Source organism: Pseudovirgaria hyperparasitica (assembly GCF_010093815.1).
Source record: "Pseudovirgaria hyperparasitica strain CBS 121739 unplaced genomic scaffold EJ05scaffold_24, whole genome shotgun sequence".
In the NCBI taxonomy this organism is placed as follows: Eukaryota; Fungi; Ascomycota; class Dothideomycetes; order Acrospermales; family Acrospermaceae; genus Pseudovirgaria; species Pseudovirgaria hyperparasitica.
The window spans coordinates 31,469-43,361 of record NW_022985572.1 but is presented as its reverse complement, the minus strand read 5'-3'; the positions used below and the strand labels follow the sequence as shown (position 1 = coordinate 43,361).

Sequence of the window (11,893 nt, the reverse complement as noted above, 5' to 3'; positions counted from 1 at the left end):
TCGAAACCGTACGTAACTATCGCGCTATAATCTAATAAGTAAACGACTCGTATATAAAGTACTATAATAGGTTAGCTAAGGATTAGACGTACGAGGAGGGCGACGAGGTCCTTCTTAACGTCCGTAATATACGAACGTCGCGAGTAAATAAGAAGCTTAATTATAAAATGGCTGGTCCCTTCCGAATCAAACGTTATATTAGTATAAGAGCCTACGAGCTCGACTTAGGAAGCGATATAAGAATCTATAACGTGTTCCACGTCTCACTACTCGAAAGATTTTAACCTAACGTGTATGGCCGCACTAACGTGTAGTTACACTCTATTATACCCTAAGATAGACTAGACGTGTTTAAAGTGGACCATATTATCGAACATGGGATCGATAAAGACGGTGTTTAGAAATATAGAATCCGTTAGAAGGACTATACTAAGGACGAGGACACCTAGGAACCAGCGGTATATATCTTAAGTTCTATAATGGCTACGTATAAGCAAAAGATACAGAATAGCGCATTATTAATATAAGTATAGCGACGTCGCGGTCGTCGTAAAAAGAAGAAGAATACTATAGAGAACGAAGTGCCAAACCAGGAAATCTAGACGCGCACTAGGAAAACTCTATATGGCAGCCCCATAATTTAAGCGTCGTATAGTTACTAGACGCGAAGAAAGCGTAAACAACCATTTTAGGAACACGACGCGACATACCATAATAGAATAACATAGAAGAGTCTAGAATGGACTAATATGGACTATTATACACGAGAAAAACATAGGACCAAGAACCTAAAAAAAGGTACCCTACCATAGAATTAAACTCTTAACACGAAACATAAAAAGTTAGAGTACCCGAACCGATAACTACTAGGCCACTAGTTCGGGTGCTCTGATGGAATTTATAGAGATAAACTAATTTATATACGGTGCCCACACTTAGGTAACTTAAGGAAAATTAGAATATAGAAACCGATAGTTATAAGCTAAGCGAGCGCATATATAATATCGTTAAGTTAAGAATTAAATTGCTAGAAACTAGCCGACGGGTATCTAAACGGTCTAAAAAGGACTAAAATGGATAAAAGCTAGGCAAACAGAGCCGGCGCGCACCACCTATAGTAGATCTAGAATATATAGAGCTAGGCATAGAGCTAAACCTATAGAGCTAGAACCATAGAGCTACTCCTCTATCTTATTATCCGTCCTAACCTCTAGTATAGTCCTCTCTAACCGCACGATATAGTAGCGGAGGACGACGACCTTAGCCTCTAGAGTAATAACCCGATCCGTTAGAGCCTGGAGGGAAGAGCCTTAAGCGCCGGAGCGTAGCGACTAGGTCTAAAGTTAGCTAACACGATCTAGAATAATCTAGAAGGGAATATATACCCTCTTACGAGGCGACTTAGAGGGAGAAATAGTAGACCTCTTACGAGATCCGTTAGTAGCGCGAGATAGACGGAGGGGGATAGAGCGAATCCTCTCTACGGCCTCTATGGCTAGGATAGACTCTCTAGAATAGGTAGCCTAGGCGCTAGGGATCTCGCGGCGGCTAGAAAAATTAATAGATGTTAAAAACAATTAACGTGCTCGTAACTTATACTTTAATAACCTCTAGGAAGAGCTTGTAGCGCTCCCTAAACTCCCTCTATATAGTAGGTAGGCGGCTATAAGGACCCCCGAGGGTCTCGCGGACGCGAAGGTCGTTATATATATCTTATATACGCATAGGAACCTAAGAATATATTAGCGCGGACTACTTTAGATTACACTAGATTAAGATAGCCTATTATACTTACCTATAGACAAGTCTTACTAGTCACGGTATAGCGGCGGTAGCGGGTAGGTAGAGTAAAGATAGGGCGTATAGGCCCGTCGCGGTTAGTAGAGTAGTAGCTGATACTAGAGTTAGAGCGAAAGAGATATTTAGAGCCGGCCGTATAGCCCTTAATACACTCATAGTATATCGAACCGTAGTTCGCCGTTTTCCTATGGCGTAAACCGCGACTACGTTTAGTATCCTCAGCGACCTAGGCCTCATTATTAGTAGGCTAGGGTTTAGAGTAAATATTAAGGTCCTAAAAGGACCTAGAGTAACTAAATCGGTCCATGTTAGACCGGAAGGAAGAGCGGCGAGGCGGCGGCGTGGGTAAGCGCGAGGGCTCGCGATTATCGTCTATGACGAGATCTTCTTCATTCTCTAGAGGAGGTAGAGTAGGCGGCGTGCGCTTTAGAGCGAGAGGAGAACCTACGACCACTTTATCCATAAGTTTAGTACTAGGATCACCTGGATTAGAGCGACTAGTGGCCACATTAGTAATAGAGGTAGTAATAGCAGCAGCCCTGGCTACTCTCTTCTCCGACTTAGAGCGCGCCTTTATGCTACCGCGATGGGTAGGCTTCTTAGCCGGCGTGGCCGGGGAGGAGGCGATACCTTTAGAGCGAGTCTTATGAGAGGAGGAGGTAGGCTTAGAGATAGGACTAGTATTAGACATCTATATATATACGTTAGCTGGAGATCTAAGAAAGGAATATTCGTCCACCCTTAACGGCGATTAACGAAGCTAAATTAGTAACCGTAATAACGCGAATGGGTTATATAGGACCGGTTCTAATAAGAATAGACCACTACAGACCCTTCTAAACCTAAACTAGGGAAGATAGTATATGAATTAACGACTTACCTTAAGAGCGAGGTGGATATACTAGAGAATAAAATCAAAGGCGAGCGAAGCTAAATATATACTCGACTAAAGTAGTAATTATATGTCCTAGGTAGTAGCCACGAAGCAAGGGATGAGCGCGTACATGAACTAGTAAAAGTAAACTAGAATCTCGAGTTCACCTATATTAAGGATGGTTATAACGTTATAGAAACTTAGTCACGGATATATAGGTACACGATAGATTATAGAGACTTAGGATTATATATACTTAAGTACTTCGGGGCGAAGCATAAAAAGAAGAAGGATATTATTAGGACGGGAACTATAATGGATCTATATGGACTATTCTAATCCATATAGCCACGTAGTGGCTAGAGCTAGGTTAAGTTAGCTGAGTTAAGCGATATTACTATATAAGTGGACCGCATAAACCGATTCCTGCTCGTTAGGAATCAACCTCGTATAAGAGTAAGATTACTCCATAAATACATTCCTATGTCTCTCTATGAACTATTAGACTGCTATCCCACGTCTTTACTCTTTATACTTATCTCCCGTGTATATACGTACTATCTACGTTAGAGAAGAGTAGAATACTTACTACTATTATAAAGACGCTAAGGCGTTAGTATCGTAAGATTTAACCTCGTGGTAATAGCTAGTACCTAAGGTACTTCCTTACGGATAACTCGGCGGCTAAGTAGCGCGTAATTTATAAAGCTTTTCCTAGTATTAAGGAGGGTATAATAAAGCTAATATAGTTCCTTTATATAGTATACTCTTAGTATATAATTAAGGAAAAGGTAAAGGATATAGATATATAGAGATTATTAAAATAGGCGATATATTAGTATACGTAAATTGGTTATAATAAGTCGCTTAATAAGGCGATAAATATTACTACGATACGTGCGTGTCTACGAGATCTAAAGTACCTAAATCCCTTAGAGATACTAGCGATTAAGAAGTAGGAGAGGGTAGTAGCGATAAGGGCGAGACTCGTAGATTTATAGAGAGATTCCGAGCGTTAATTCGAAGTTAAGTAAGCTATAAAAAGTAGTAATAGAAATTCGTCTATGCGTTCTACTACTAAGACGTCTACCAACGCTAAAAGGCAACTCTCTAGCTCTAAAAAGCCTAGCGCGAAGTGGGGGAAAATATCCTTAACGGTATCTATAGTATCTATTTATAACTCTATACTACTATTAACGACTAATATACGACCTTAAGATACTTAAAATGGCCTAAATCTACGAGTAGAAGGTAAACGTCGTTTAAAAAAGCTACTATTTAACTTACCTAAGTATATATAGGTATATTAGACGCTAAAGAAGTATCTATAGGCGATATTTACACGGTAATACTTACCTATATTACTTTAGATTACGACCACGAATATTATTAAAGCCTAGCACTCTATAATTAAAGCACGTACCCTAGCGATAAAGAAGATAATGGCGAAGTTCTCTATTACTAGCCTTATTCTAGCGCTCGATTAGTAAGTTAAAAGTTAGGATATAAGGAGTAGAAAACGAGTAACTAAGTTCTATACTAAAACACTTAGCTTAAGTCGTTAATATCTAGGCTTAGAAGACTTTCCTCTACTATTTTAGAAGCTTCTAGGTATAGAGATTTAATTCGCTTAACGTAAAGTTAATAACGGTATAGCGTTAAAGCCGTAGAGAGACTCTATTAACTATAACTACCTTTTTTTTAGAAGGTATATCCTACCCTATCGCTACCTCTAGTACCGCTATATACTATTTAGGGATATACTTAACGGAGACGTACTCTACGGCTTTAGTCTTAAGTTTAAAGAAGCCGGGTATAACGTATATAAGACACTTAGTTAAAGAGATAAGAATAGTAATATCGAGGAGATGGCTACGAGCTTAGCGCGACGAGAAACTCGCAATATACTCTAAGTACGTAAGATAATTAATAAACTAAGGGCTATCTAGTATAATCTACTTAAAGATTCGCGTTAGTTTAAGCCTAATTAGAGTAATAGAATAAGACTAGACTAGATAAATAGTCTATCTATAGCTATAGGTAAACTTACTTAGGTATCTACTCGAGATCTCCTTAATAAGGATAAGTTTAATAGAATATTAGATAAGGTTTAGGGCGCTAGTACCCTTATATCTAGTGATAGTAATTCTAAGGTTAACGACTTAATACCATAGATTAAGTATACTAAGGCGGCTAATTATATTATTAATAAAGGCTCTAAAGTAGTTACTCGTGTATAACTTTCTAAAGTAGACGGCGATCTCTCGAATAAGACTACTTAGGATATTCTTATCGATAATCTACCTCCCCCGGTATTTAACTATAACCTAGAATTATACTAATTTTAGAATAGAATGTAAGACCTAGGCGAAGGTAATAGTAATAAGGTTGGCGCTAAGAACACTTATAATAGTAATAGCAACTATGACGTTAACAATAACGTTATAATTACTAGCGGTAATGAATTATACGAGTAGATAGACTCAATACTTAATACCACGGATAATAATAGTATAGACGAATTAAGGAGTCACGACGCGTCAAGAAAGTAAATAAATGAAGATAATGAAGATAAATAAAGACAAATAAGTGTGGTATGTACTCGGTAAGTCTCGGGTATCCCTCGATCCGAACGCCCCATATAAAATCATATAGAGCGTCTGGATCTGCTGACCTGCTTAGTCTGTACGTTACATTCCGTACGCAGACGTTACATTTTGTACGTATAAATACGCATTTATACGCTGGACGCTTGAGGAACCCTCGCGTAGCGGGATTGGATGGTAGGATCCGATCTCTACAAATGCTTGGCACGGCGCGGATACAGCCTTACTCCTACGGTACAATATTGAACAACCCAAGATACATCACTCAACCTCTCATGTGGTAAGTGTCCGGCTGATTGAGTATGGTGTCTACCCATGAGGAAGACATCGAACTTCAACGGGCTTCTGGCTCTTATCTTCTTGAGCTGAGGACTCTCTTGGGCCGCTGTCTTTGGAAGAAGTCCCAATCAAACTCGCATACAATCTCGGTCCACCATAGCATCAAGGAACGAGACTTGAACCGAGTCCTTGCTTTAGTATGACTCACGAATGGAATGCTCGAGACACTATTTCATACGGACTACTGCTGATCCCTGGTAGATAAGCCCATTCCAGGAAGACCCCCAATTACTAGACTCGCACCTGAAGTATCTTATTCCGCCATTGGTCGAAGCATACCTGCTGTATCTACAGTACAGCCCTAGACATAAGCAAGTCTCTCAACAGGTGCAGCTTTCCAGTGCCATAGGACTGATCATCGATGTGTTCTGTAAAGTACGCGGCCAGAAAGTCATTGTTGGTTTTCTGAACAACGAACCACGATATTTAGAAACCATTCTATCGCAGCTCGAAATTTTGAGCCACGATGACGATCGAGCTTCAGACATAACGACTGCATCCGCGTGGCAAGAGCGGTATGTTCTTCTGCTTTGGCTGTCTCATTTGATGCTGGCTCCATTCGACTTGGCGACTATCTCCTCCACTGCCATTACTCAAGAGAAAACATCACTAGATCATCCAAAACTGCCGCAAACACTCTCTAGTGTACCTCTCCGTGTTCTCCCATTATGTATCAAGTATATGAGCTCTGCGACAAAAGAGCGTAATGCGGCAAGCAGACTTCTCGTTCGACTCATCTTGAGACCAGATATGCGTAAGATCGGGCTCCTGCGCTCGATGATCCAGTGGTCGCTTGATTTCTTCACACATTCATCGAGCGAAGTCTCAGCGATTCATGGCTACCTTGGCGTACTCACATTCTTTAGCCAACTGCTCTCTTCTGGTACTGCCGAAGAAATTGGAACGTTCATTCCCGCGCTATACCAGACCAGCCAGAATGTCCTCGATTCGCCTCATCTGTCCGCTGTCCGAGCATCTGCTGTAGCCAGAAAGCTACTCATCAAGTGTTTTCGCACAATCGTCGTTCATGGGGTGCAGAACGAGGCTATGCTTCCAGGTATCGACCTCTCTGCGATCCTGGAAGAGGTTATCGATCACCTGCTCCAAGCTCTGGCTGATGGAGATACTCCGGTGAGGCTAGCAGCAAGTAAAGCTCTGAGTACAATCACCCTAAAACTCGACCCTGTACTTGCCGAGGAGGTCGTTGAGGCAGTCATTGGATCTCTTGCAGAGGACGTGCTTTGGCATGATTCAGAAAGGGACCTCAGCGCAGTCAACCCCCTGAGATGGCATGGCCTCACCTTGACGCTTGCACATTTGCTCTATCGGAAAGCACCGCCAACCTCCCAGCTTGCGGATATCCTCAATGCTCTACTCCTGGCGCTAAATTTCGAGCAACGGTCGTCGACCGGAAGCTCGATTGGGACGAATGTAAGAGACGCTGCGTGCTTTGGAATCTGGGCAATGTCACGGAGATATGCAGCTTCAGACTTATCTGGTGTGCGCACAGTCGACATCAAGGCGGCCGATATAAGGAAACACGGCAACATATCCGTCGTCCAGTTCCTTGCTATCGAGCTTCTAGTCGCAGCATGCCTCGACCCTGCTGGCAACATCCGGCGAGGATCCTCTGCTGCGCTGCAAGAATTGGTCGGTCGACATCCAGACACCATCATCCAGGGCATACCATTAGTCCAGATCGTTGACTTTCATGCTGTTGGCCTCCGCGACCGTGCTTTGCGTACTGTAGCCATACAAGCAGCCAGACTTGATGTTCTTTATTGGCAGGGACTTTATGATAATTTCTTGGGGTGGCGTGGGGTCGGATCTGTTGATGCATCTTCTCGTATTTCAAGTTCGGTTGGAATTGCTTCTTTGAGCTCATTCATGGATATTGAGACGGTAGCATCGATGTTCCAACAGGTCAAGTGGCAGCTGTTGGTACTGCCAAAAAGAGATGTGGAAGGGCGTCACGGTACTATGATGACTCTGTCCGCAATAATTGACAGGTGTGTCATGCAACACGAAGGGTGCGTCGCAGTGGTGAAGGGTGTTCAAGCACTGCAAAGAGGTATGGATGATCTCCGCCGATTGTCGCCTTGGGACATTCTCAGTAGCCTGAAGCTGCAAGAGAAAGACTTCAGCTCGACCATCTCCCGTCCTGAGCTTACCGCTTTTGCCGTTTGCTCTTTAATTTCCTCCATGGCGAAGTTCTCACACGTCATCTATGGACAGCAGCCAAACCTAGACTTAGATGCCCGCACCCTCCAGCGCCATCTGAACTGGTGCCTTCGACGAGACGAGAAAGACATCCTGGGGATGGCTCCAAGCGCAGTCGAGAACGTTCTACTTGCAACTATCAGCGACCTGGCTCGAGTCACCACGGAATGGCTAACAGTTCTCAAGCAAGGCGCATCCTATTCCGGTGCAAAAGGTGCTGGATATACATTAGCCCTCGGCTCAGCATACCACGTCCTATCCACAGACAACCTCTCAACCACATCAGATCTCCCGCAACAAATCATTCAAGTCCTCACCGAGCGATGCACCCCAAAAGTCGACATCGAAGCCCGCTGCACCGCCCTCAAAAGTCTCCAGCTCACCTTCGCAGACGTAGCATCCTCGACAAGCAAAGACCGCGAAGATCAGATCTCTAAGATAGCTCAAGCCCTACATACCGCTCTCAATGACTACACGATCAACGAGCGCGGCGACGTCGGTTCTCTCGTCCGTCTCGAAGCTCTCTGCGCCACAGAATCGGCCTGGCGATGTACATTCCTCGACTCACCCGCCTCCTCGCCGCTCTACGACTCCGTCGTCCGTCTATCTCTCGAAAAATTGGACAGGATCCGCATGCGTGCAGCTCAGGCTCTCGCTCTGGTCGACGGCGGGTCCTCATATATGTACGGCCCTTCCTTTTTGCACAGCATGAACTCCTTACTAAGAACCCCAGCTCCCAGATCGTCACCACCGAAGGCGTGTCCTCGTATGCATACTTCAAAGCATTTCTTGCTCTCCTGCAATCTAACGTCTCGAAACGTTTCAAATCCGCCATCCTCGAAGGCTATGTCTCAGCAATGGGCATGGCGTCCGAGTCTGTCGTGCAGGCATCCCGCATGGCGCTCATCGCCACTCTGACCGACTTCCCCGCATCCAGCACGTCCAGTCCAGACACGTTCGCATTGCTCGAATTCGGTGACTCTCTAGTGGACGTCTATCAGCAGCATGTGAGTAACGACAGAGTTCTTCTCCCGCTGATGGAGAGTCTGACATTCTTGTTCGACATGCGTGTCATGTGTCGCCTTGCCAGTACGGAGTTTAAGTGGCGTACGCTACTTAGCTTGGTACAGAAGAGTCACTTCAAGTCGACGCAAATGCATAAGCTGTGTTTGGCTTTGGAGCTGTATCGTGGGCTTGCAGAGGTTGAGAGTATTAGGGCATTAGTGCTGATTAAGATAAAGAGCATGCTTGTCCATCCGTTTCCTAAGGTACGTGCCTTGCATTATAAGGCCTAATAGACTCGCTGATAATGTTCCTAGATTCGGGTTGCAGCCGCTGAGGCTCTCTACTGCATCACCCAGAACGGTGAGCTCGAGAAATATGACTGGTCACAGTCTCCAGTACGATTAAAAACAATTGTCGAGAAAATAAATGCCGTTTGATGGTGGCATAGATCTGATCAAGGAGCTTACGAGGTACTAAGGGAAATCGCTCCAAAAAATCGTTGACAAGACCAGATCGACCACCTCGTAGCCTATATCTAAGCAGCTTTCTTAGGAATCTCTGAGGTCTGCTTGATACTGTGCTGACTGCTTGGGGTTATCGAATCATTGATGGCAGCGTGCTGCTCGACCATGGTCCAATCACCTATCTGTTCGTCAAAGAATTGGTCCAGGTCCAAACCGATCATCTCCGCCTCTTCACTAACCCTCAGATTCATGCCCGGGATGTACTTCAAGATATAAAGTAGTATGCATGAAACCGTGAAAGCATAGGCACCAATTGCAACAATCTCCGCGAGCTGACGTCCAACCTGTATACCGACACCATCCATAGCGCCCGAGTACCCAGTAGATGTACCGTCGAGTGCGCCCACCCATTGTTGGGCGAATATCCCAGTCAAGAAGGAACCAATCATTCCACCGATACCGTGAAGTTTGAAAACATCCATACCTTCATCAATTCCAATCCACTTGTTCAGGTTCTTGACCGAGTTGCAGGCTACCGCAGTGATAAAACCAAGCAATGCAGAAGTCCATAGTGATGTGAATCCTGCAGCAGGCGTAATCCCAATCAATCCAGCGATGGCTCCTTCACAAGCACCAACGACGGAGAACTTTCCCCCTGTCCGAATAAAGTCGATGATGACCCAGCCGAGAACACCAGTTGATGCAGCAGTATTTGTATTGAAGGCCGCATACATGGAACGTACAGTACCGTTCAGTGCGGAACCTCCGTTGAAGCCAAACCACCCAAACCAGATCAATACGGTACCCAGGAAAACTAGTGTGGTATTGTGAGGCTTGTGATGGGATTTCTCGCCGTGGTGCTTGCGCTTGCCAAGGACAAACGCATATGCGAGAGCAGACCAGCCGCTGGCTATATGTACTGGACCACCTCCAGCATAATCGAGAGATGGAAGGTTATAGAGCCATCCGTTCGAGTTCCAGGTCCAGCACGCAATCGGACAGTATACGATAGTAGCCCATAAGAAAGAGAAGACGAGGGAGGGGACGATGCGGCCACGCTCGAACGCTCCACCGATAACGATCTGTACCGTACAGGCGCAGAAGAACATCTGGTAGAGGCAGAACACTACTTCGGGGATATAGGCCGACCCAGGCGAAGGAGCCACACCGACACCCATCAAACCAAAGTTCTTCAGGTCGCCGATGAAGGAATTTCCGGTCCGCGAAAAGGCAAGCGAATAGCCCCAGAACATCCACTGAAAGGTGGTCCTGCACCAGCGAATCAGTCCAGGCTTTCGTTCCTCGACATACATGACTTACACTGAAGCAACCAATAGTGACTGGAACAAAAGGGCGAGAGACGACTTGCGACGTGCTAGACCTCCATAGAGGAGACCAATGCCAGGGATGATGAGCCATACAATGAATGCACAGAAGACGAGATAGGTATAGTGAAACTCCTGGAGAGCATACGGGTCATTGACATTGACTTCCAGCGGATTTCCGCCACTGGGAGCAGATTCATCGTACTCTGGCTGCACATCACAATACCGTCAGTCAATCAGCTCACATGAAGAGGTCGGGAAAACGCACAGGAGACGGCTCGAGGCCGCCAACAGCGATTGTAGCCATGTGACCTCTCAGATCCGTTGAAGTTACCGCGGTGTTCGAGAAACTCAACAGCAAGGAAGTTAACGAAGGAAGGTAATGAACAGCTTGGAAAGGATTTCGATGGCAGTCGTCGGCGCTCCTTCCTCTTATATGTACCCGGGAAGCCACGACACGACAGTCACCCATTAAAGGGTGACCCTGTCCCCTGTCGCTCGCATCCTTCACTCGTTAAACGTGCGCTGGATATGGAACATTATTCCCATCCATGTTCATTGGCAAGCCCTCATCATTGGCGTCCTAAAGCCATTCAACTCCAACCAACACCGGTTCAGATGGCGCAAGTGTACCCACAGTGGTGTGCCGTTTTCAAGTTCTGCGCCACCGTGTGGTTACGTTCTTCAGCCTGTCTAACGGGTCCTCATGGGGGGATCGGTGTTTGGGCGATTTGAGGGCTTTGGAGAAGTCGAATGAAGGATACACGAGCGGTGCATAGTTGCTATCGAATTATTGCAGGGTCACGTTCAATCTGACTTGATTCTTCTGATTTTTCTTGCCAAAGGTTCACAAGGAATGTCAGCCTTGCGTGCAGCACTCTCTCTGTGCCCCCTCATGCTTTTCATGTCCCCTGCAACTTAGCACAACCGCACTCTCAATTCTGTGCATGAAAACCGCACACGCCCGTCTTCAGCATACCTACGTGTGATGGAAAGCATGCCGGATTCGTAGCAATCCCAGTACTGTTGATAACAACCATCGGAGCCCTTGGCTAGAAACGGCACGCGGACCCACCCATGAGACGGGCAAGCGGCTGTCATCCGCGTGTCAGGGCCCGGACCGATACTGTATGCGTTATGGTGACCGCTCAAGGGGGCCTGCCAAAGTTGATGGAAAGACCCCAAGGTATGGAATGGGTTTCTTAGGTGGCCGGCATGGGATGTATGTCCATCTGGGCGTCGGCATGCTTATCTGATCTG

At 45.5% G+C, this 11,893-nt stretch overlaps 2 protein-coding genes across 2 annotated transcripts; one reads left to right on the top strand and one right to left on the bottom strand.

Moving 5' to 3' along the window:
- Positions 1–5,582: 5,582 nt before the first annotated feature.
- Positions 5,583–9,281, top strand: EJ05DRAFT_495072 (uncharacterized protein; the record flags this gene model as incomplete). The annotated part of the gene is made up of 5 exons (XM_033746231.1): positions 5,583–5,756; positions 5,821–7,628; positions 7,689–8,522; positions 8,573–9,107; positions 9,159–9,281. 5 exons carry the CDS (start codon positions 5,583–5,585, stop codon positions 9,279–9,281), a joined length of 3,474 nt encoding a protein of 1,157 aa, XP_033595440.1.
- A 98-nt stretch (positions 9,282–9,379) lies between these two features.
- EJ05DRAFT_505407 (ammonium transporter) lies at positions 9,380–10,940 on the bottom strand (the record flags this gene model as incomplete). The annotated part of the gene is made up of 3 exons (XM_033747701.1): positions 9,380–10,577; positions 10,629–10,843; positions 10,902–10,940. The coding sequence occupies 3 exons, from the start codon at positions 10,938–10,940 to the stop codon at positions 9,380–9,382; spliced, it is 1,452 nt and encodes a 483-aa protein (XP_033595439.1).
- Positions 10,941–11,893: the final 953 nt, after the last annotated feature.